Raw genomic sequence first — 26,418 nt, 5'->3', positions numbered from 1 at the left:
GGTGGCATTACTATATGTAGAAATAGAGAATGTGTAGAAATACAGACTATATAGGTACCAGATGTTTCTATTGACACAGTTGATTGATGAGAACTAAAGAGGTGTTGGACTGGTTGTTTCATGTGCCAGTCTATTTTCTTGTATTGCATGTTTTCACTGTCTATGGAGTCCCAAAATTTCCGGACTAACATGGGACATTGCTGTTCCTGCTGATTTCATCCAAGAACATTACAAGAAACAATGTGCGCAAGGTTTAAAGTTGCATTACTTGTCAATAAAAACGTTGACAATCTACAGAATGCCTGTGCATGTTCCCTAAAGTGTTCAAATGCATACATGAATCTTAAAAACAAAGCCTGTTTTTGGAACGCCACTGTCATTAACATAATTCCTGTAAAGGTACCCTTTAGAAGACATGATTTTGTCACAACTGCTTTTTAGAGGCAAAATCTTATTGTTGCTAATAGGCCAGATCAATTGCTCGTGGTCCAAAACATAAATAATTATACCAAAATCTGTCAGGGTAGGATAAGGTAACATGGGGATAACGGGTCATGAAAGTTTGAAAATGTTGTGCACAACCCTTTGAGAACATCTCCCTAAAGTGCAATTTTCGTTAATAATAATAATACTAACATTTGTTATTTTTGAAAATGTCACTGCTTTGACAATATAGAATGTATTTATTTCGACAGCTGCAACAGCACACGAAAAATCATATGCTCCCAGCACCGTGTTTAAAAACCAATCTAATGTGAAAGCTGGGTGTGTACAAATCAAGAATCTCAAAAATACCTAGAAGTACTTCTGCAGCGGCTCACCCAGTGTCTTCTCAAGCTCATTGACAACAAGTTGACACTGTTGCTCCACCTCAACGGACTCATCTGAAATTAAAAAGATTATTGGTCAAGTTTGAATGATTTCCTCAGGCCAATATAGCATCCAAATCAGCCAAATATTCATCATTTTACCCAATAAATAGATTTTACATATTTCCCTGTGGCCGGCCTAAATTTTTCCATTGCAACCAGTATCATAATTTTTAATGTGCTTCTCTCTGATCAGTCCAATACTTTTTAGTGCCCTCTGTCCTTGTCAATATTAATGATATTACCCTCACCTTCCATTAGCTCTGCCAGGAATGGAATAGTCTCAGGTAACAGCGACAAGTAATCCTCAGCGAGTTTCTTGTGAAGTTCTTGAAGAACAGTCAAAGCTGCAAATCTCACCTGAAAACAAAAATGACAGTCAATTGTAACAGGCAATTATTTTAAGATCCAGTCCATTAAAATATCCCAAAATATAGTCCATCCTTCCAGTGTAATACTGGAATCCATCACAAGGCCAGTCACAAGTCCAGTCACAAGTCCAGTCACAAGTCCTTTCATATATTTCCAACGTAAACACCTTCCTCAGACTACAAGCAAGAAAGGACTGTTATAAATATTCCTTTTTTCCAAGGACTGTAACCGAGTGGAACCAATTACCTGTGAATATTACATCGATCACAGACAAACTACCCTTCAAGCAACAACTGTACAAGCACTTAAGAAACTAGAATCATCCATGCACACTCACAACCCTGCTCGGTTTACTCCAACTGCAATGCAACAAGGAGTGTTGAGCAGTACTGATGCAGATGCCAGTCACACGTAACTGGAGGAACAATGGCAAATGAATGTTTTTGTAACAGTTCATTTGAATAGCTAGTGACTTGACTTGAGACTTGTGATGGACTTGCAGTGTTTTGCATAAAATAACCAACGAACTAACTGAAACAAACTTGACTTCAATTCTTTCTAAATATGGACACATTACAAAGCATATCGTCTCCAAATATCACCTCATACTCAGTCTCCTCATACCTCAGACATTTCACATTTCCATGTCAACCAACCTTTGGTGAGCTATGCCTCATCTTCAATAACACCTGGTAATTCAGTGGTTGCCATGTCGACGAGTCATGTGATGCAACTAGGAGCTGAGCAATGCACGGAGTCAAGTGATTGGTTACTCTGTCCTGGTAAGCTGCATCGGTTCCCTGCATGTTTTCAATCTAGAACAATAACATACAAGAGAAAGTCATTACTTCGTCTGGGACAACGTTGAGAATTCCCTTTCAAAACTTAAAAGGATTAGGTTTGGTTTTTGGTTTGGGCATGCCAACTTTCTCAGACCAAGTTACCTAAGATTGAAAGAGAAATAAGCAACAAGTTAGTTTCTCTATAAGAACTCATTATGCTCCAGGTAATTTTAAAATTTCCTTCAACAGAAAATTTTCCCAACCAGTATAACATTTATTTCAGTTCTTCATAGGTGTTATTAGCAACAACCCTTTACTTCTCTCAACCCAAAAGCCTGGGCCCATGAGAGACCAGTAGATTTCCCTAAAAGGGCTACCCAGTTGAACGTATACGTCCCAAGATTTTTGTTGCAGAGGACTGGATTTATAGTATTGATAGTTAGTGTTCTTGGCTTAGGTGCAATTTCAACTTTGAAATCGAACACAAAAAGTTTTTCATTTTCTTGCCTACCTGATCCACAAGTGGTTGCATAAGTCGTTGGAAGCGTTCCTTGGAGACAAATCCTCCCTTGTCATACATGAAACACTTATGGAGGCAGTCTAAGATGTAGACGAGGAGTAAAGATGACTTCTCATCGCCGTGGGCAACGCCTTCAAAGAACTGCTTGTCTGTGCATAAATATATACATGTATAGCGTTATACAGTTGACTCTTGTTAATACAAACTCTACTACAACAAAATTCTGGCCCGAGTGAACATAAAGCCTCAGTTATCAACTAAAAACTCATATTTGTAGCTTCAAAAAGCATGACAAAGTTACTCACCAGTTTTGCAAGTATTATTGATGTCCAATAAATCTGCCGCCTTGGCCACTAAGTGACCAGCGAATAACGTGAAGAGACTCTTGAGTTTATCAGCGATGGCGTCAGAGAGACGATACAGGGTCAGCAAACGATCCTTGGGGGCGGTGCCACGTGTTGCCCAGTCAACCGCCTGAACCAATCAGAAAGAAACGATACAAAACCTCACTGTACAGTCATTGAAATGAGGAAATCGGCTTGGAATGAGTCTGAAAATTTCAGGCACGCAACTGAGAAGTAACCAAAAAAAGAAGAAAAATGTTAAGCTTTAAAGTCAGTGTTTTTCAATTTATTTTATGGTGTAAGTGTTAAGTCAAAAACAAGGAAATCAGCTTATTCGAGGAAAACTTGGTAACCTAAAATTTTAAATGTTGGGTGGTCAAAACGTGGGGAAAGAATGGATTTTAATTTCTACAACTTGATCACACATGTCAGTTCTTGATTTAAGTCATGATCTTGGATGTCGGTCATTGAAATCACATGCCTCTAATCCCCTTGCTCAGAAGTTTCATGAAAACAATAAGAAATACTTTTCAGAACTTTTTAAACTTTAAGTTAACATTTCTTGTATATTCCTCATTATTTCGGCAACACAACACACAAAAACCAAATGTTAAACCTTATTAAAGCCTTTCATACCTTGATGAACATTGGTCTGAAACTGGCCTCCGACATTTTCATTACCAGCGTCATCATGGCACTGATCACATGACCTTCCACATCATCGACATCATCTAAACTTTCCTGTAAAAACAATTAACGTAATTAAAAAGTGCTCATGAAACTATGCCAGTGAAGAGCAAAAACCCAAATTTTGGATCCGTACAAGTGTAACAAGTTGAATGAACTGGCTGCTTTTATCTACCGACTTACATCTGCATGTTTTGCTCTGTAGTCCAATGCAACCAGGAAGAAGGCAACCATCTGTGGCTGGTACCCGGCCATGTCAGTCTTATCCATAGCACTGAGATGATCTGACAAGACTGCCATAAGAGGACCGATACTTCCCTGTTCACGTGGGAGAAAAATAAGTGGAAAATTTAAACAGTTATGACATTTCAATATGTACTGAGAACAGTCGCAGTTACTTAACAAATAAAAAGGGATATAAGTTTCAGGCTAAAACAGAAGTCAATTAAATCACAAAATTGAAAAATTACATGTCCAAACAACTTTTCTCTTATGTAGACTTAATTATCGGGACGTCATCTTACCTTGTGTGTGTCTACCATCCTATCATACACCTGACTAAACACAGGTAGCAGGACTCTTACAGCTATCGTACCAGCCAAATTGTGGCCCAGTGCTTTCAGTCTCAGATTCAACTGGGACTTTTCATCTTCACTATCGCTCGACAGACGGCAAATCTGCAAAATGGAGAAAACATTGATCATCAAACAATTTAAGAACTAATCAAAAAATGGCCTGATCTTGCAGCCTTAGCAAGGCCTCTGAATAATGTATTTCAGGTCAATCCAGTCAGTGAGCAGTTTGCAGCAGTTTAATTCATTTTTAAGCTAGAACTAGACAAAGTTCTTTTCAAAAGAACCATTTTTGTTGGAACGTCTGACTGTCTGAGTCACTGACAGACTCACTGAGTATAAATAACATCCAAACTTTCAGGTCACACTGGACTAGGTAAGTCTTGTCTTATAACTCAAGGACAATATTTCGCTATTCTAGACAATTTCAACAATTAAAGAAGGTAAGACTTACTTGCAAGAGCAGATCCACTAGGTAGGGGCTCTGGAAGTGAGGTAGAGTCTCAATCACCTTCTGAACAGCAGTCACAGCACTCAAGAGTTGAAAGTCAGAGCTGGAATATCATAAGGAAGAAAACCCACAAAAATGACAACTGTAAAAACATTCACATAACATCAAGGTTGAAGCTCATTTATTAAAATCTCTCCCACATAAGAACTAAGGTGTAATGTACCTGACGATTGTCTCTTTGCTTGCCAAAACGTCCAGGAGGCGTGGCATAAGACGGGGGAGGTAACGAATGGAGTGCGCCCTCAAGACACGTACGCACTCTGCGAGGCATAGCATTGCACTCCCCTGCACCTAAAACAAACAAGTGGTAAAATTCTTGATTAACATCAAAGTGGATGTTAACAAAAACAACTTGGTTTATAAGAAATCAAAGAGTGTGCAGGAAATATGAAAGTTCTAAAATGTACAAGTTAGGATAAATATAATGCAATTATGAGACCTTGAATTTGTTCCTCCACCAACCTGTGTGTTAACGCCCTCCTCTTCACAAATCCCAACAGATGCTTCCAACACCGGTCCAAATTCTTTCAAATGACTCTCTCCTAGAAGCGTGCATAGAAGTTTCAAACTATAGAGGGCAGTGTGACGATTCACATCCACCTCATCCGTAACCGTGGCTTCATCCTTGGTAGCCATGGCGATTGTCAGGAGACCTGAGATCAAGCCTAACAAACCTTTACTCTGTTGGAAGATAATTGCCAAGCAGCATTAGTATCAACAAGTGACATCAAATGATTCGACTCACACAAATAAGATAAACACTCCCCTCTATAGTTCATAAATGGAAGAGCTGATGAAAGATCATTGTCAACGACGCCAGGAACTTAAAAATACTCCATCCAACAACTAAAATCTTTAAATTTCCTTTCAATAAGAAAATTATCAACCTGATGCATGAATGCTATGCCAAATTCTATCAGCAATGCAGAAACCATTTGTGCAATCTTAAAAGAAATTAAAAAAACCATCTCAACTAGCTACCTTCTAAAACCACAAACAATACCGACCTGTTCCTTGCCAAAATAGTCTTGATGCTGAAGAAGCTTGTTGTTCAGTAAGTCCATAGCCTTACGTCTGATGGTTGCTAGCTTGTTACCCAGGAGATGAACTATGACATCGATGAAGATATGTGCAGGCAGGAGGGCATTTACCTATAAGAGTGCAAAAAAAAAAAAAATCCAACAACTTAATCAAAACAATTCACTTCTCTCCACAAAGCACAAACCAAAAAGCAGTTCCCTTTTCTGTGAATTCTATTACGGTACCCTTGCCAGATCGTGTTAACACTTCATCCAACGCGAACTGGTTGCAAACATAGATCCGATAGACTCGCAATGTTGGTTGTTTCCTCCAATGATGTAAACTCAAGTTTCCTTCTTTGTCTGTTCTAATAATATTAAAAATTACATTACAGTTCAGTGATTACAGTGTATTCCAAGGAGCTTCACATCAATGATAAAAAAAAAACCAAGTCAGAATTTTGGTTCATGTACACCATCTGTCTCAGTGTCCTTTCTCTGTCTTACCTTATCCAGTGCATCATAAGATCGATGTAATAAAGCCTTCCAGAATTTAGCTGTTTCCTTTCCTGCATTGCGATGGACACTCTGAGCAACCTGGCTGATGTAACCTAACAGGACTTCCAGCAATCTGCAACAGAAACAAGGACAATCCAAAACTTGTTCTTATTACAAATTGTGGGCCATCACAATTTTGCTTTCTTATCTTTTCAAAACAGAGATTCCCTACTAATGTCAAATTTTCCAACAAATATTACCTTTTTAGAATTTATGTACAGTATATCTCTACTGGTGTGACTTATAAGGCATAAATTCTTTTAATGGCCAGAAAAAATGAAATGATTGAACTTGAATCTGGTTGCTAAGCAGCACAGCGCCCTCATTGTGTATGTACAGAGTGGATAGGTTTATTTTTGTCTATTCTAATCTCACCTCTGCAGCATCTTTTTCAAATTGTTTGCCTCCTCTTGGGTAGCATTCACCACCTGAAAAAGGGACCAAAGAAATTACTGTAAAGATAAATAAAATATATCTATTTGATTCACTTTATTGAATACTTGACAACTGAAACTGCTATACACATCACTTCGGTAACAACTTCTAAATTTGGTCATTGGATTGAAGTCTTTACCTTTTCCACAAAGTCAGTGTTTGAGACGACGTGAGGCATGAAGCAGACAGCAGTGAATCGGAACTGTCTCATCTGACGAGCACAGATATGAGGATCAGCAGAAAATGCTGGTCCCTGATTGGTGGAAGCTTTACGCTGAGGTAGTCTGGTGCCGGTCTGTCTGGTGGCCATGGAGGGTCGTCTTTTATCTGCATCAAAAAATAAATATATTATAAAATAGGAAACACATATGGAGAATTTGGTCCCATAATAGCAAAACAAAGTGTTTTTAAACCTGGTTTAATAGATGAAGTTACAACTTCATAAAAAAAGTTACTTTTTTGTTATTAGAAAGTTGAAGGGGTTGTGGGGGCGGTAATTGTCAACAACTACAAATGTGCGGGAAAATGAGCACACAGATGAGAGAAACTGGAATAAACATGCCATTTAGCAAATTTGAAGTGAAAATCTAAATATCTTCAAAGTAATAAAAAACAGACATGGTTAGCACAGTAAAGCAAAAAGTAAAAGAAATCCTGCTAAATCGAAATATTTGGAAAAAAAACACAATGCCCCATACCAGTTTCCTTGTCTTCTGTCAGCGTTGATACATACTCCAATAACTTGGTTAGACTGGTTATCTGAACTTCCGGGGAGAACTGTTGGCACAGTGCCAACCAGAAATCAATACTACGACCTGGTCCCTGGAAAACAGAAAGAGAGAAATGACAGATAACAAAATTGAACATGTTTTGAATAGAACTCCCCCCATAAAGCACCCTGACTGTGGACAGGTCTTTGATCCTTTAAGATTCTCATGAGAAGAAGCTTTGTACATCTAGAAGGGAATAAATATGTGCTTGGTTGGTTCTAAACAAGTACAGGCATAGGTGCCTGGGGACGTTATCGGTGACTAGACCCTTAAGCTGGCTTTAAACATGCTTGCTTAATACCAGGCAAGCACCTGTTTATTCCCTTTCATAAATACCTTTGGGTCCAAAAGTCAAAACAAGTCAAACTTTTTAATTTCGCAACGATTTTGTTCAACAATTTTACTTCATGTTTTTTTTTAAACACTCCTCTAGCTATGATAATGGTACGTGCCTCTCATGAGAAATACTAAAAATCTCCTTATATGGAGAGTGAAAAGGGCGTGACGCGTACTGCGTGACACTGCACAACATGCGGCGGTGCTGGTGTAGTGCGAATTTAGAACTTGTAGAAATACGGTCTCTCTGGTAGTATTAGACATGCTTAAGTGAATCTGTGAGCGTACAACCAATAAAAGAGTAAAAGGGACCAGATTTCATAGGACTCCAAATTTCATGTGACACCGGAAAAGTGTTTAAAGCCAGCAAGATGGTATTTTATCAACCATTTAAAACCACCCACATTACGGGCTCTCGACCAATAGGAATGGGTAAACTGTCTTAGGTATTTATGAATCGCTATAAATTTAAATAACAAGACCCGTCAACAATGAGGGTGCTCCGTGCATATGGGGGTATAACACTGAACCTTATGTGGCAGATGTCAAATAAATGCCAACAAGGTAAATTTAGTTTAAGGTTAGTTTCATTTAACAAGCTCTAAATTATTCATTTTTTGTCAGTCTTTACCTTGACATCGATCTCATCTCCTGGGTGCATTGCTGCTGCTCCCTTGGTAACGTAACCACCAATGAGCAAAGCTAACATCTTAGACAAGTATGTCTCCTGGCCCACTGTCATCATCACCTGGCTGAGGAGAGGCAGTCGTCGATGCTCTGGAATGTGTGGAAAGGCATCAACAAAGACCCGCATCACCATGACAACGACTTCCTCAACACCGCCTCCAAGACTAGAAGGCAGGGACTTCTGGTTGCTGGCCTGGTAGGATAAAGAAAACAAAGACGCAACTTGCAAAGTGAATGGAAGTTGAACCAATTTCCCTTGCAGTGTTCCAACCGTCATCCTCAATGTTACCAACAGCCGTCTGAACACTCAGATTTCCAAGATAAAATGTTCCATGAAATACTTCACTCCAACCAGTTGGTTAAAAAGGTACAATGCTCTAAACAATAAAGACAATGCTGTTTCAATTTTTATAAAGAAAAAAAACCACTTGACATGGGATTGTCACATTCTAAAATAAACACATGTGCTACTGTCTTTACACATTGTAAAATATGTGGATCCCCTCAACCTAATTATCTAAATGGGCTCATAAACACATGCAGCATTAAATGCAACACATTCAGTGATTTATTAGGAACCTTCCTCACTCTTGCAATGTCCCACACACATGGTAAACTCAGCACCCACACTGTTGAACTCTTATTATTGTGGTATGCATGACCCCCACTGATCTCTATATAAAGACTGGATAGCGGATATGCATACAACATTCACACAGTAGACTTCGCATATTGACCAATTCGCCCCCGGTCTCACGAAGATGGCTGCGTATAATACGAACGTTCTACGCGTAAATACGCGCGCGTTGTATCAACAGTTGACGCGCATTTTGGTCACGTACACATATTATGATGTTCTAAAAGGAACACATTTCCGTAGTGATTATTATTTCAAAAACGCCGAAAAAGTGATTTGCGGCATTATAAAAGTATAACCACTACGTTAGAAAAATTGTTGTAAACCTTGGTCAGTTGGTCAGTGGTGGTGGCCAAAATATAAGTCAAGTGAGCCGCGACGTTACAAAAGAAATCAAGCTGTCTAAAAAAGACGGCAACTTGTCCTTTGTAGATCACCAGCCGGTCTCACCAATATGGCGTCAAATTCGTACATTGTGCGGCTCTTTATTAGCTATCCAGTCTTTATATAGAGATCAGTGATGACCCCATGTAAAGCATCATCAGTTTCTAACAGAACATGCAGTTGGATTTTAAAGGGTTGGGGTGGTTAGGCTTAATCTCATTACTATGGTTGAGGTTCCACAGTGACTGACCTTGATAAGCGCAGGTATGACGGTCTCAATGGTTCGTATGATGACCTGAAAACTATAGCTGTCATCTCGATGAAGCATGTGAGCACCCATGAAGGTAAAAATAGCCATGATGTTGTGCAACACATGATCCTGAATGCATACAATCACAAACATTAATATTTTGCTTTCCATGCTAATGACAAAATGATTAACACAATTAAAACAAAACAGATTCCCTCTGATACTAAGGAAATCAGGAGAAACTACAATTGTATCGTTAAATCGCTTTTAATTTTGTCATGGATACAATACAATGTATAGACCATAATTTAAAAATTACTATATTTAGAAAATTGGTATTGTACTTTGTCACTTTCCAGGTTTTTGCAATAATCATGGCATTGTGATATAAACCTAACATTCTACTGCCTCAAATGTACATGTAATTGACGTTTCATTTGCAGGAATTCCATGCCAAGGCAGTATTAAAGTGTAAATTGGCAAAGTCATAGGTCTAGTGTGTTTTGACTAGAAGAGACCTTTTCAAAATGGAACAGAGCTTACAGGGAATAGTCCAGCTGCAGCAGCTAGTAGCATCAAAGCATGGCGGTGGGTTTGGGGATCCTCAGACGTCCGTATACACTGTACAACCAGCTCTACATTGAACTGTTCCTGGCTCAATACATCAGCTGGTAGGGGCTTGTTGTCAGGTGATAGTCTGTTGCAGATGTTCAGTATTGTAGTCAGGATGAGTTGCTTGAGGTACTCCATAGAAGTCTCCTGGTCTGCTGAATCCTGCTCAAGACATCTGCAAGAAAATAAAACTTAAAAAATTATATAATTTTTTTAATTTCCACTTTTTATACTTTTTTTTTCTTGTCAGCGAGCGCGTCGATTTTGATCATGCACGTCAACCTTTTTTTTCTTCAAATTCTCCGCGGTATCTACATCTATTGCCGCACCGCCTCTAATTTTCGTACCAAGGAGCACCAAAGAATTGGGAAGAGCACCAAAACAAATGATGGACGGCCCCAAGGCAATGATGGAGGATACCAAGGTATATGAGGACACAAACATGAAAAATAGTACCCACCTTGTCTGTACAATCCAAGCTTGGAAGAAAAAAACACAAGGGGGGCTGGCTTACCTTGACAGAAGATTGAACAGTGCTGGGAGCAGCTGAACCAATCCTCCAATCTTCCTGAGTTTCTTTTGTTGTAGAAACTCTAAGATATGAGTAGCACGTTGCCACTGGCCTGCTCCTGGATCTCTCTTGCTGCTGAAAAAAAATATAAAATGACTAAACCAATGTCCTAAAGTGGTATGGGAATAAGATATAAACATATCACGAACACTCTATTTTAGTAAAGAATTTTATCAATCTTTCCATAGTCAGAGAAACAACACACAAAGACAATATACAATCCGTACCCCTTTAAAAAAAAAAAATTTCAAACACTGTTTTCCACTTTTGCTCGACTGCTTTCCACTCTATTATTCTGTTTCTTTTGAAGTTCCTCTTGACTTACCCCCTTGCTCTCTTGGCACCTCTCAGACTTGTTACTTTTCCATCCGCCTGAAATTTGTTGAGTTCATTTACAATTTGTTCGGCTTCAAGGGGCAACTACAAAAAGAAAATATAATTGTTATGCTTAGAATCTTCACAAAATAAACTTCTCTGAGCCTTTATAATCGGACGTTGATTTCAAAGTTGAAGTACAAAGTCTGAATAACTAGCCCAGCATGAATAAGACTAGGGTAGTACCTTTCTGAGGGTTCGTCCGATGCTAGAAGCCACCAGTGAATTTTGGGTAGCTACCTGCTGATCTATCAAACTTGATAGGAGTTGCTGCTTTAAGACACTTGTCGGTATCGCACTGAAGAAGGCTGGTGTTATCTGGAAATAAACACACACTCTCTATAAACGTGTCCAAAAGGTGATGAATTTTTTTTCAAAGTTCTTAGCTTTGAAATGACTGCAGACAGTGATATTTATATGCTATATGTTGAAGGTCAAAATGATAACTTTCTTTCATAGAGACAGTCTGTTTGAGGGAAAATCTTCTAGAAGTGTTTCCTCCAAAAGATTTTTATGTTATGATGTGTTATCATGAACATAAAAAAAAGAAAAAATTTCCAACGCTGAAATATGAATACAGTTTTAAAGAGCTTTCCTTTATTATGGAAAAATCTCATAAATTGCTTGACATTAAATTTGCTGAAATTCTGTTCTTGAGTTTTACTGAAATTATCAATGACAGGGGTTTTTAATAACCGCTTACTTGGTTAGATTTATAAATGTTATCAATACCTGTTTAAGAATCATCTTTTGTGGTGATTTCCCCAATGGAGGCACATCTTTTTCTCTTTTCAAGGCCACAACAATGTCATCAAAACAATGTTGCAAGAGAGCTGCCGTTTCGGGGATGAAACGTCGCATAATGCTGTCTAGAATCACTGCCTTGTCATCGTTCACTCCTGATTTGGCCCGACTTCGATCCACGAGATCATGGAACATGTCCAGTAGCAAAGACAGAATGTGCTGTAAAAACAAACAAACAAACATCTCTCTCATTTATATTTGAAGTGCTGAATGAGGTTTTAGTTTGTAGCAGGAGTTCCAGTGAGAGCGGTGGTTATATTTGAATGTCAAAGAGAACCAGAAATACATTGAAATTTACCCCCCCCCCCCCACCCCAGGGTAAAACTTGTTGGTTTGAGATTTTGTTCAAACTTGATTTGAGGCATGGCTAGACACATAACTTAAATTTGGCCGCAGGTTTAGGTTTTCAAAGCTGAATATGCATTTGAATTTCACAGGCTTTCAAACAGACACAAAATTAGGATAAAAATGTGACTTTTGCAAGCTTTCAGGAGTACTTTTCAATGAGATCTAATTTTTTTGGAGTAATGGGACAAAAAAGTAGGAAAAGGTAGAAAAAAGTAGGAAAAGGTAGGAAAAAGTAGAAATTTCAAGAAAAAAATTGAAAAGTAGGAGCAAGGTAAAAAAAAAATAAGAAAAAATAGGAAAAGTAGTTATACTTGAAAGCCTGATTGCAATGAACTTCACTTTGAAAAAATCTGGATAAGAGCAGACTCAAGTCATTAGTGTGCTCTGGAAAGTAATTTGGGTTTGGGAAGATATTTGAAGTTAGGGATAATATTAGCATTGCATGTCTTACCTCGTTATGAACTTCAGACATGACCGACAGGACAGCACGTTGTAAATGCCACGGTGTGCTCTCCTTGTTGACAAACACCAACAACCAATTCAAGCATTGGATCTTAGGATGCAGATTCTCGGCTGCGGCAGGCTTTCCTTTCTTCTTCTTTCTGGGTGTGGCCGGCGGTTGAGGCTGGTCTACCTTTGCAGCTGAGCTGACATTGGCAAAGTACAATTTCAGGGCCTGGTAAAACAAAAAGAAGGATGCAACTTGAAAAAAAATGCAAAATGGGATCTTCATTATTGGTTGGCCCTTTACTGGCATATTCTTATAAACACTGTATACTCAGTGTTTTCCTGAGTGACTGAGAAACAAATCACAAACTACTCGGGTGGGACTCGAACCCTAGACCTCTTGCTTACTAATGCAGACACCTTACCACTCCACCACTGAGCTGGCTGGGGTCAACTGGCTGGTTCGAATCTGATATAGCAGCGGGTACCACAACCAAACTATGCAATAAATTGGATCTTGTGACACTGAGATGCAAATTAAGGTTGTGGTGAATGACAATAATGGCCACGACAATGAGACTGATGATGGAACCAATGCTTCTGACACTGTCACAATGCTAACGATGACAGCCGTCATTACAATTCTGGTGACAGATAATGGTGACGGTAGCAACGGCTCCGACAATTAAAATAACACTCTTGTTATATATATTATTGAGTATACACTCCAGGACGACCCTTCCGTTTCACAATCGGATGTCGTCATTTCTTGATTCGATCACTGCAAAGAAGTAATCATTTTTCAGTCTAAGCAACCCTTGTTGTTAAGGTTTCCTACCTGTTTCAAGTAGTCAGCATCTGCAACGATTCCATCCCCCTTACTGATGAGGAATTGAGCCAGTTGGATGTAGGGCGTCTTGGAAACATCGTCATTCAAATTGGCCAATAAGGATTGAAGACAATGTACAGCGGCTTGTCTGATTGGCTCGAGGTCAGTGGACATCACCACAAGCATGGAGGGGAGAACTGTCAAGCAACAAAGGTTTGATTTAAGTAAATTTTCCATAAATACCAAAAGTTCAAATCGATAGTGCCTGCTGAGTTGATCTAAATTATCTTGCTTTTGAACAAACTATATTAACAGTATACTGGAGACTAAGCCATGTCCAAAACAAGCGCCATCCAGAGCTATGACTATGTCCACTGTCAACCATTTCCCATGTACTTGTAATGGATTAAGACCTAGCCAAAAGCTCAAGAAAACAGATTCAGACAGAACCTAATGTTAGACGGATACAAAAGTAACGTCTTGAATGTCACCTTCTGACTCTTGACCCAACAGTCTGGTCACGACCTCTGAGGTCATGGATGACTCCTTGGTACTGGTCAGGCCGATATGAAGACATCGTGCCAGGTAGAAGACGGACACGGGGTAAAACTGGGTACTTGGCGACTGATGAGGTAGGGTCCAGACAAGACACAGAAAGTTCCAAAGGAGATCCGGTGTGCACAAGTGGTCCTAAAGAATTTGAAACAACAATTCATCATCAAAACTGTTGCTTCATGTTCAGAAGGCTAGTAGTTCAACTCCAAGTTTTCTCCTGCAAATTTTCCAAAAGCTTTGTTTATCAGCATGCACTAAAACTAGCAGTCAGTTTCGTAAATCCTTTCTACAACACCAATGGGACTGCAAGATGTGTCAAGAAGAAGGAATGGAAATGTACTTGCTACATCAAGTATAAGTTGACATTGAAAAGTTTCAACTTAGTGAAAAACTTTATGGAATACTTACCTGTACAACTTTTGTCAAGATATTCTTAAACTCTGGCGCATGTTGAACCTTTTTCTCTTTGACCCCAGCAGCTTGGGTCAAAAGGTCAACCAGATGCAGGAGCCATGTCAGGTAGGAATTGATCGGGTCATCTTTCCATCTGGCAGACGCCCACATCTTTGGCTCTGTGGAATAGAAAACAAAAAAAAGAGTCTTTCAAGTAATTCATGAAGGAAACAAAATGTTATGATTGAAAGAAAATGAAATTGGCCTTCTGCAAATTGGGTTATATATATGTAAGTGTTAGTCAATTACCTATATTTGTTTTACCGCTAAAAACATATCATAGTTTGGAAAATAAGATACACATGGATATACAATCAACATGCTTTTGTAGTATTTGCACACCTAATTGGGTATGTACACGTGACGGACTAGCAAAGAAGCAAACATATGCTCAGAGACTTTTATTTATTGATTTTATTTCACTTATTTATTATATTTCTTTCAAACATTATCCAACAGAACAAGCACCAGAAACGGATGTATAAAATATTAATTTACAATAAAATTTACAACAACATAAACATACTACACTTACGTGACTTGAGTCCTTGCGGCATTTTGATTTCTCCTACAATGCTCTCCAGACACCACAGTGTCGTCTCCACCTGTGACTGATGCATTCTGGGATTGACTCCGCCATGTTGTCGCTTCTGTCTTTGCATCAGTAGATTGCAGAGATGAGCATGCACTTCCGTAGGTAGGTTGTCATGGTTACCACTCAGTCTTGGTAAAGGCTCTCCAGGCTTTTGTTTATATTTGGTAAAAAAAAATCACTTTTAATACTTCTAAACATACAGAATGACATTTAGATTTTTTAAACTTCTGGGAAATCTGTGCTCACTTACACAATTAAATATGTAATTTTTAATACAAATTTCCCTCTTGTCTAAATGCCCCTAAAATCTTTTTAAAAGGTTAGTGCATTTTTAAACCCCCAAAATAGCCTTTGTGTCCAATATTTCTGGAACATTTTTAAGGCCAAATGACCACGCCCCTGTAAAAAAAAACCAAGTTTCTGTGCTGATAATAATAAGACAAACATAGTAAACCTGGGTGAGGGTGAGGCCCGGGTCCAACATCCTCTTCACATCCTTCTCCAGGAGTTGAAGCAAAATGTCAGCTACCCGCAACTTCTGAGCTTGATCCTTGGTATGATGCATGACCCTGAGAAGGAGGAAGTCTAGCAATACATTGTAGAAGGATTGGTGGGCACGAGGTTGATCAGCATAAGACGTGAGTCTGGCAATCTTGAAATAAGAAAGAAGAAACAACTTTCTAAAAAGACTAAAATATTAGGTCAGAACATGACAGTTAAACTACCTTTGAGACAGAACAATGACAACAGAGATTTGTCTGTCTATTTTGAGGTTGCTTGCCACAATTTGCATGTCAACACCACAGCCTACATCTTACCATTTTTTTCTGCTCATTAGGGCCACACTTTGCCAAGTTGAGAGCCAGGATTTCAATCAAGGAGCTGGTTACTGCGGAGGTATCAGAAGTCTGTCCTTGATAAGCTACAACAACAAAAGAGGAATAGATAGAAAGTAAGAATACTTTCAAGCTCAAAATTTCAACAACAAAAATTTAGCAGATCCTTAAAAATTGAATAGCTTCGCAGCGATACTGAAGTTGAAATTAGTCTGTCAAATTGTGTATGACTTTGAAACCTGAACCTTTGAATCTTTCACTGACAAAAAAATCATTATTTTGTAGAAACACAAATACTCTTGCCTAACATAAGGTGCAATTAAAGACACGATTTATGTCAAGAGAGGCATCAATGTCTTGTTTCATGATTTTATTTTCATCTGTGTAATGATTAAGTTTAAGTTTCACTCATCCTGAAAACAACTCGAATGGCACCCACCCTTGCCAATGCCATGGAAAATCCTCAGACCCATCAGCATTGTAGACGTCTTAATGATGTCAATTAATTCCTTAGCTGTCTCAGCAGTCTCTTCGCTTCGGTAGATCATATAGGGCAAGACAAGGGGCACAAGAGATACCTGCTGATCTTTGCTAATATTCCAAAGATGTCCATTCCCAAGAAGCTTCAAGGAGAGTTTGATGGAAGTTAATCTGCAAGACATGTTGAATACAAATAAAGTATCTGTTTTACAAATGCAAATCCCACAAGGCAAACTTTGCCATTTGGCAAAAATCTGATGCTCATGCAAAATACTAGCTCAAAGATCTCAATATAGGTTAAGGTCACGGCTGGGTCATGTAAGATTGTTTGGTGCCTTAGCAGCTTCTTATTTAAAAAAAATAAAATGACAACTCTGGTACTTTAAGAACAATTTAATTTAAAAACAAATTAGGGTGGCCTGATGTATTTCGTCCTTAGCAAGGCCTTTTCAGAGGCAAATAACAGAGAAACAAGAAACAAACATGTAGGGGACACACAAGCATGCAGGGTTGAGAGGAGAAACAATAAAGAGGGAGGGGGGGCGACTGGCCAATTAATTTGGCTGAAATTGTTCGGCGACAAAGCATTCAATATTGCAATCAAGTCGTAATCAGAACATAACATTTCTTGGTTCAGTTATCCAAGGAACATACCCTTTACTTGTCTTCATCTTTCCCTTCCGTAGAATACCCGTCAGAATTTCAAACAATTTGTCCTGCGGAAGAAGCTTGCACAATGGCTGCAAATAAACAATGTTTTAAGAAGTGGAGTTTAGATCTAGGTTTATTGCACCAGAAGTGCTAAGCAGAAATCCTGGTTTTGCATTCTCCTGATACTTCTACAAATATTCCAAGGATAGCAAAGCACCATCTACATAGGCCCATTTTAGGAATGAGACTTTCATTACAAGAAATCAAACACAGTTTTCCTGTTTACTTGGCCAATTTGGAGTGCAGCATTCACCACATGCAGCTTATCGTCTTGTAGACGCTGTAGCAACGACTCGATACAGAACTCCTCCAACGATTCACCCGCTTCAATTCTCTCTCTTAGATGTCCAACTCCTAGAAGTCTTATGTCAGCATTTGCATGGTTCAGACTCAGGATTAGTGTCGTCTTGGTTCCTGATATAGGCTGAGATAAGAATGACAGAAGACATTAGCCGCAGTAATGGAGTGCTGTAGTTTCGTGGTCTGGGACCAGTGGCGCACCCAGGATTTGGTTTAGGGGGCCTCAAAAAATTTTTTTTACAAATTTGTTAAGAGTTGATTTTTTTCCAAAAAAATGTGTCCAAAATTTTTGGCCACTGAAATTTTTTTTTTTTTTTTTTTGAGGGGCGACCAATTTTGACGCTTGTGGCATCACTTACACCCCTATAATACTACTCAAAAACAGGCCACATTCATATCACCAAGGCCAAATCGTGGGACTTTAAAAAAAAATACAACAACAAAATGACAACGCCTTGGGGGGGGGCTCAAGCCCCCCGAGGGGGCCCCCCCCTTGGGTGCGCCACTGTCTGGGACCACAGACTCTAGTTCATATTTATAGTTCACCCAGTAAAAGCATGGCGACTGTTTTTTGGAAATAAATCCATGTTATATTTTCCACTGACTGGACTCACAGACATTTTAAACGATTTCAACTGTGGATTTTTTTTTGCAAATTGGGTTTGGAATGAATATGGAACTCTAGTCCGAAATGGGTGTAATTGAGGGAACATGTACAATTCAAAGACATGTATACCTGATGCTTGGATGCAGAGACAGACATGGAGACAAGTTCTTGAATGAGTTTCTGATCTTTGGTGTCCATGTCTTGAGACATGACCGATCCAATGGCTACATCCATGGCTTCTGGATACCTGTGTTAAAAAAACTCTCAGAATCAACAAAATGCTCTTTCTTGACAAAATGACTTTTAAATCAGGGGTCTAAAATCAGAAGGCAGGAGCTCGGAGTGAACACCCAAGACAAAGCCAAGGCTCATAACCCCCCCCCCCCCCCCGCTTCCTAATCTCTTAGACAAAGCTTTCTACTTGTTTACAGACAGCCTACCTTCTTTCCAAAGCTGCAACAACAGATGACACTCTCTCCTTCAAACTCATCACCAACGACGTTCGTTTCCCGAGTTCTTTTCTCACATTCACATACTCTGTCAGAAGCATCCTTAAAGGAACACACAGAAAGTAACATCACAAGAATGTCTAGCGATAATGCATCACAAAATGATAATATATTCATTTTAAAAATCATTAACAGCGGGCAAGCTTCTGACTGTTCTCTGATGCCATTTGGCAAAGAGATTGTGATGTCACTAAAAAACAACGATAAAAAATGATTGAAATTATTAAAATCAAAATCAAGCCCTAAACACCTTGACATTCATTGACCAATACATCATAAAATTACTTAGTAACATAGCAACTTAAAATTTTGCTCGAGAGCAGAATGCAATGTCAGGATTTGTTGAGTAGTTTTTAAACAATTAGCGCAAACAACAAACAAACTACAACTGAATCAACCTTCTTGGGCCTTACTTTGCCATTTCCTTTCTCAAGCTGGCCTCAAGCTGAACTCTGGATAAAATTCCCTCCAGCATGGCTGAGTATATATTGCCTTCCTCCTCCCCCATGTTATCCTGGTGCTCCTCTGCTTCACTGTGCATTGTTGCACTGATGAGCCTAGTGAGGAACAGCTTCAACAGAGGGGTTGAGTTTGGTGCCTGTGACAGCAGCTCCAATGCACTCAGTGTACTGGTAAAAGTACACAGTGTCTTGAAGGCACTGTTATCATTTGAGAAAACAATTAAGAAGTCATTCACAAGATCAAATCACAAAGGTCAATTGGTTAAAGATTTGTGCCATTTAAAAAGTCGTCTTAAAACAAAATAGGTTACATACAGTCAAACGTCAGGTATAAAAGTGGGTTTTCAAGTTTTTGCAGGACATTTTTAGGTATACAAGAACAGTATTCACACCTACATAGTGCATCTGCAATTTTTTTTAAATGCCTGAAACCCGTGTTTTACAGGAAAACTTAAATACACGGAAAGTAGCTTTGGAATTATTTTTAAACTCTGAAGGAGCTTGACAGCACTGCCAAGTATTGTTTTAGCAGAAATTACAGAACGATGTATGCAAATACCTCTCTGGAAATTCTTGGACAGGTTGAGTATGGCAGAGGATAGCAACGCAAGATAATCCTTCCACGGCCAAGGTAGGAGTCAGATGCTAAAAAGGAAGGGGGGAAAAAACAAGAAAATTGCATTTACGTTTTGAACAAGTTAAACTGACAGTGCTGTGACTGTCAGGCTCGTGTAAATGTGCCCATGTAGATGTAATTGTTGAAGATCTAGACAATAACCCTTCTACAGAAATTCTGATGTAGCCCAACGGTATTGTTCCTAATTGTATGTAGCCACCGCTATGAACAATGCAAAGACTGGTTGCCAACGTACCTTACATATACTTCTGATGATAGGATCTACTAGATCCATCTTCATCTTGACTTTAATAGCAAGCTGACAGGTGATCATGTAGCTAGATGCCTGGTAGTCTGCAAACCTAAGAACAAATTTCACGAACTCAGTTAAGCTTAACCCTTCAACACCCTTCAAAAGCCATCAAAAGATTTTTAGAGGATTTTGAAAGATAGAGGAAAATGTCACTTGAAAATTCCATCATATAATAGTATTTGGTTGAGGTATCCACTGCTATATCTGGTTTGAACCAACCATCCGTCCCCGGCAAGCTTGGTGGTTCAGTTAATAAAATGTCTGCACAAGTAATCAAAAGGTCATAGGTTCATGTCTCTCCCGAGTAAGCCTTGTTCATTTTTCTTGCCTTTCGACTTGAAAGTCATTGTGTTGAGCTTTTGTAGGACATTGGTTAGTCTTTTGTGAGTCTTACAATTGGTAGAATAAGTTGTTCGTCTCTGGTCCCAGCAATACTGAGTCACTCAACCTACTTGGATTTCAGACCCTTCAAGACATAAGGAAGGATCCCAGAAAGTAGCTTCTCGTTCACATGTTTGGCAAACTCAATCGCCCCAACGACAGCTGAGCAGTAGAAACATGTTACGACTCGCAGCAACGAGTCAGCTGAGCTAGAGGGCGCTTCACCATCCGTAGACGAAGGGTCATCATAATCAGGTGAGTGGGTAGTTACTCGTTTATGAGCCTAAACAAAACACACACAATGTTGGAATTCTGTTATTCATGCAAACCAGACTGGGACCTCAGCGCAGAAAAAAACATGCAAAACAAAATCAAGCCAACTTTACTCACTCTCTGGCTGACAAAAGTCTCTAAAATTGACATGAGGCATCACTAGCCCAGCTTGAGGTCTCCGTTCAAATTTTAAATGAGACTTTTCTTCAACATTTTGCACCTGAGAGTGATGCGAAGTGATTTCAATTTGAAGCTCAAGACTGGACTGGATCATGTCCAACTTGTTGAGAAGACTGACCCTCTGGTAGTCTGCTGGCATGACAATGGAGAATGTGTATACATAGACACTAGGTACCAGATGTTCCTTTGGACAGTTGACTGATGCAGGACTGGTTGTTTCATGTGCCAGTCTATTTTCTTGTATTGCATGTTTTTACTATCTTAAGTTTTGAAACTCTCGTACACAGTATTGAGAGTCCCACATTTTCAGACTAGATGCAAACCTGAAAACAAAGCTATAAAAAAAAACCGGATCATTTATGAAACCTACGGGTAACTTATGTTAACCTTGTAGACCAACAAGCATCTGAGCCTCTGCAGTTTGCTAAATAGGACTTTTCTCTTAACTACAACACTAATTTAATTGTCATTTCAATAAAACAAGAAGATGTCTTGTTAGGATTTGTTTGTTCTTTAGTTGATTTTACCTTAATAGCTGATGGCACAAGCTCACACACAAACCGAAGGAAGCCTGGATCTTTGTAGCACTGGTTGATGACAGTTGTCCTTGACAAAGGCACACCAGGAGTCTACGGTGGGGAAACAAATATTAAGGTATTTTGATGTATCTATGAATAAACATCAACTTCTGACTATCCCCTTAAACAAGTAAGAATGGACAGAATTTAGTATCCAAATGCCACTTCAGCAGTTGTGTACAAAGTTTATGGAGAGTCAAGTAGATTTTCAAAGTATTTCCTAACAAAATTGGAAATGTTTCTCAGTCCCAGATTCATGTCTTTTCAACATTTTTGCAATGATTGACCTTCATTGTGATGACATGTGATGAAAAAAGTGGCGTCAGGATGCAGTTCATTCTTTCCGTAAGAATTGTTTGAGTTCTAATCTTGTGGGTAATAAACCCAGGCGTGGATTTGATTTTCTACAAATTAAAAGCAGAATCAAGCATTAGTTTGGTTTACCCCAAAGATTGAACCAATTTTTACAAAAGATGTACAAGGAGTAAAAGGAACGGGACCTACAAGGTCTGAAGACATAGAATTTTGTGAAGTTTCCAAAAGAGAATTTCTGACCCCTTCTATATTCTCTGACTACATATTGTCATTACACGATGCAACCATGACCTTTGACCTCATACCTGTATGGGTTGAAGCCAGTGCCACTTGTTAGTATCTTCCTGTAGATTCAGCAGCTGAACCACACGGACAAAGATCTTGGTGTCGTGGTACGGGATGACACATGCCAGTAAGTCGTCAACGTTGTACTCGTGAATGGAAAATCTACAGCAAAAATACACAAGGGAACCACTGAGAAAAAAACACTTTAAAAAACTTAAGTTTGTCAATGAATTTGCTGAGTTTACAAACCAGAAGATTGGAAAGTTCAAGGGTCAATCATCAAATAATTCACAAGTCTTGTCAAAAGTCATCCAGTCCCAAGTTAAGTCAGAAGCTTTTCTGATTGGTTAACAAAGGAATTCCTTTTGCTATTGTTCATCCACTACTACCTTTGACTAGATTGTGATGTAATTTTGATGGACTCGATTGTAATACTGTCATCTAAATCAATCCTCGATCAACTCTGTATATTAACCTGTGAATGAGCCACTCCGTTGCTTTCTGCGCTGGCTTTAACAAGAAGAATGGTGACAGTCGCAGCAAGAACCGTCGAATCTTACGATCAAGCCGGGCATTGACTTCCTGGGTCTGGATGGAACGCTCAAGCGACTTTGAGGCTTCGTCAAATAGGGTATTTTCAAACTCTTGAAAGGTAGGATCAATGTTTTCCAATTCTTGGAGACCATTCACACCTGATACATTGGAAGAGAAAAGTAATGGAAAAATAACAATGACACGAATGAATCACTCTTTATAAAAAAATGACTGCCACATTTCCATGCCCTCAGGCTTCAAATCTTCAAAGTGCAAATTGACACAGGAACAGGCAGATTAATCAAATTGTCGGTCTTCAACATTAAACCGTTTTAAATCAATTTCTAATCTCTTAAAGTTTGTCACTGAGATGTAATATAAGAAGCATTTTTCTGCGTCAAAGTCATTAGAGAGAAATTTAAAATAACTTAACCTTACCTAAAGCATAGAAGGTTTCTCGATCTAATGTGGCAGCTTCCTTTGAATCAAAGAGCAGCGATTTACGGTGCTTGTCATGAGTTACAGTGCCAGCCCGACCTTGTGGCAAAGCAAGACGTTTCAGTTGCTGAGCTAAAGACGTCATCTTCAGTGGCCAAGAAGAATTCTGCCAAGTCAAGAATGAGTGTTAATTCAAAAACTTGATAGGCCCTAAATTATGTTGGTGATAAAAATATTTTGGCCCAGCTGGGCCAGGCTTAACTCGTTACTTGCCAACCAAAACTTTATTAATCTAGCCAAACACGACAAACAAACAGGGCTGTAAACTAGTGGGCTCTCTTTATTCTTTGGTTTTTCTTGAGTCTTGAGTCTTGAGTGGTGAAATCCTTATTCAGCTAGTCAGCTTTACTCGGATGGTGCAGAAGTGACGTCACAGGCAAAGTGCATAATTAAGGGAAAGTAAATAGGTGGCCACCAAACAGTGCAGGACGACGACAACGATGAACAATGAATTAGGGTGCATTAAAAACATACTTCTTGTGATGGAGTAATTGCAGAATACCCCGCCACTCGGAAATTTACCCCTAAAATCACTGGCTACGAGGTTGGAATCACTGCAAAAGAAACAATTCAAGTCCATTGCCAGCTACGCGGATACTGAGTGGAGGTCCATTATTTGAGAACGAAGCAACACAAAATGAATGGGAGTTGCTGAAAAAAATTCTAAGTCCAAACCAACCACCCTGTTGGCGGCTACGAGGCTACGGAGTGGGAGTCCCCTTGAATATGCTTGAGAACGAAGCAACACAAAAGGAATGGGAGTTGCTGAAAAAATTCTAAGTCCAAACCAACTACCCTGTTGGCGGCTACGCGGTCACGAAGTGGGAGTGCAATGGAGCATGACGCATAGTACATACAAGTAGCGCTGAGAATGTTTATTGACGTCAATGACCTCGTAGCCGGCTACGAGGTGGATAGATCGAGTGGGGGGGGGGGGGTATTCTGCAATTGTGCCCTTGTGATGAACTAGAGAAGAGACGTGAGCCTACAGGTAGCCTCATTCCTCTGATAGCTGGAAAAGTGGAAGGGCGGCTTCCTGGAAACTGGTTATAGATGGTGACAGCATAGCCCCATAAATGTGGCCTATTTACTGGACTGCCTCCGTAAACATAGGCCACATATCCACATGTACAAAAATTGTGTCGACTTTGCCAAATTTTGATTTTCACATTTAGGCTTAGTTTGTAGGATTTTTTTGCTTTAGAAGCATACTCACCCACTTTATAGGCTAGTCAGAAAGTGCTGCCTTTTTCAGATGTCTAATTTTTGTGAAATTTCATGTTGAAATTTTGATACGCAAACGTGTAAAAATGAATCTGGAAATTTCACGAAAAATATACATCTGAAAAAGGCAGCACTTTCTGATTAGCCTATAAAGAGGGTGAGTATGCTTCTAAAGCAAAACAAACCTACAAACTAAGCCTTAATGTGAAAATCAAAATTTGGCAAAGTCGACACGATTTTTGTACATGTGGATGTGTGGCCTATGTTTACGGAGGCAGTCCAGTAAATAGGCCACATTTATGGGGCTAGTGACAGCAGAGCAGCTGTGATCGTGGGTAGTTTCAATTTAAAAGAGCCACTTACAACCCTGTTTGTAATTCTAACATGTTTTCAGTAACAACATCTGAACATGCGATATGCCATGTATGTCTAGGCTATAGCTGATAGCATGGGCCCTAGTTGAATGTTGGGATCAGGCTCCCTAGCTAGCTAGCTTGCGTCGTGTCCGAAAACTAGGCACCGCAATAAAATTCGTTCTTTTCAAACAGCTATTTATACAAATGTATTAAAAAAGTTATTTGCAAGTCTGCGATCTTCTGTTTACTACTGACAACAATACTTACAAAATGTTAAGCAGTTGAATGGTTAGGAAATGAGAAACTATCTCACTCCCCACATGCCGAATTGTGGCAGGACCATGTGTCTGAATTGATCAGGTCCCATGACTAGGAACCTCATTATTTCGTTGTATTATTAGGGAGTATTTTTAAAGAAGGCTGGGAACCAATCAATGAGCGAGTGAACCCGCAAGAGGGCGCTGTTCAAATAGACTCCACATGCCGTCTTCGTCTAGTACCTGATGCGGATCTGGGGGGGGGGGGGGGGGGGGGGGGCAACCCCTAAAAGAAAAATGACAAATATGACACAATATGACTTGAGTCCCCTTGGGTAAATGATTTGACTCGAGTCACTGCGAGCAAATGACGGGACTCGACTGGTCAGAAACAGATAGAAGCCTTGCTAACTGTTACTTAGTGATACAAATTACTGTCTCTCTTGTCCTTATTTGTTACATAGTGTTCAATATTCTTGACTCGAATTGACTCGACTCGACTCAACTCGAGTCGCTTCTTTAACATGACTCGAGTACCAAAAATCAGTGACTCGTTGCAACTCTGCCGTCTTTGTAACGGTTAACTTTAGTGTCTTGCTGCAAAGCAACTTAAATTTCACAGGTAAGTGAAACTTCAACAATCTCTGACATCCCTTTTCATAAATCTTGAGTTTACGTATCCAAGAGAGAAATTCTACGTCTGCTTTTTTTCTAAGTGCAAAAAAAAAAGAATCCTTTTGAAATGCGCCCAAAAATATGAAAATATTTTGCTGACAAACTTGAAGTTGTGTACGGGAGTTGAGATAATATAATGAAGATTTATCAGAATCATATGGAGAACTTTGCCACCCATATGTGCAGAAAATCAAAGCCCTGCATGCTCTGCGGTCACACACAACGGTGTATTGACCCGGCGACCTGCACAGCTCCACTGCGTTGACCGGACTATACATAAACAGCAGGTCGATCCTCAGAACAAAAGCGATGTCTGATTTGACAAGAAAAGTGCCCCTTGTTCTTCTCAACCAATCAAAACGGTTGTTACATGAATGGAAAGCTTATTGTGTTATCTTTCAGAAACCGTGCGAGGTAATTGTATGCGACCGGGTTCACACGTGTGCTGTTCGAAGAAGTAAACCCGCACCCTCAAAAATCGGGGAAATGTGCCGTGACCTCCATAGGAAACGCGAAATTTTCACAGAGTTACCTGTTTTTCAATGAAAAAGTGCACATAATTATTCGCCTTTAACCATGAAGAAATTATATTCATTTGAAAGAGGAAAACCTATATTTTATGATGCGATGCGAGGAAGTAAGTTTAACCAACATACTTTCCACGTATTAACGAAAGTTTGCTGAGAGCGCCTAGATATGAGCCAGTC

At 39.4% G+C, this 26,418-nt stretch overlaps 1 protein-coding gene across 1 annotated transcript; it reads right to left on the bottom strand.

The window, feature by feature from the left end:
* Positions 1-273: 273 nt before the first annotated feature.
* On the bottom strand, positions 274-25,171 carry LOC119739267 (HEAT repeat-containing protein 1-like). The gene is made up of 44 exons (XM_038214128.1): positions 25,047-25,171; positions 23,140-23,305; positions 22,643-22,859; positions 22,188-22,329; positions 21,517-21,618; positions 20,608-20,819; positions 20,099-20,204; positions 19,786-19,871; positions 19,179-19,424; positions 18,697-18,807; positions 18,386-18,503; positions 17,576-17,773; positions 17,293-17,378; positions 16,598-16,809; positions 16,141-16,244; positions 15,777-15,974; positions 15,263-15,470; positions 14,683-14,846; positions 14,211-14,409; positions 13,729-13,916; positions 12,895-13,119; positions 12,024-12,254; positions 11,478-11,609; positions 11,242-11,336; positions 10,860-10,991; positions 10,277-10,520; positions 9,734-9,862; positions 8,407-8,655; positions 7,368-7,491; positions 6,809-6,996; positions 6,610-6,662; positions 6,184-6,307; positions 5,665-5,808; positions 5,120-5,338; positions 4,821-4,948; positions 4,601-4,700; positions 4,099-4,251; positions 3,758-3,892; positions 3,524-3,628; positions 2,849-3,017; positions 2,535-2,692; positions 1,898-2,056; positions 1,121-1,229; positions 274-884 (listed from the first exon to the last, which is right to left on the bottom strand). Exons 2-44 carry the CDS (start codon positions 23,282-23,284, stop codon positions 796-798), a joined length of 6,636 nt encoding a protein of 2,211 aa, XP_038070056.1. The 5' UTR covers positions 23,285-23,305; positions 25,047-25,171; the 3' UTR covers positions 274-795.
* Between the last annotated feature and the right edge of the window lie 1,247 nt (positions 25,172-26,418).

Source organism: Patiria miniata, unplaced genomic scaffold, assembly GCF_015706575.1.
Source record: "Patiria miniata isolate m_02_andy unplaced genomic scaffold, ASM1570657v1 HiC_scaffold_30, whole genome shotgun sequence".
In the NCBI taxonomy this organism is placed as follows: domain Eukaryota; kingdom Metazoa; phylum Echinodermata; class Asteroidea; order Valvatida; family Asterinidae; genus Patiria; species Patiria miniata.
Note: the sequence above shows the minus strand (reverse complement) of the source record. Positions and strands in the feature narration are given on the sequence as shown.

Coding starts and splice junctions, on each gene's coding strand:
- LOC119739267 (XM_038214128.1), bottom strand. CDS start 23,284: ATGACGTCTTTAGCTCAGCAACTGAAACGTCTTGCTTTGCCACAAGGT. Junction 5,339..5,664: donor ACTATTTTGGCAAGGAACAG/GTCGGTATTGTT, acceptor ATCTTCCAACAG/AGTAAAGGTTTGTTAGGCTT. Junction 3,629..3,757: donor ACAGAGCAAAACATGCAGAT/GTAAGTCGGTAG, acceptor TTGTTTTTACAG/GAAAGTTTAGATGATGTCGA.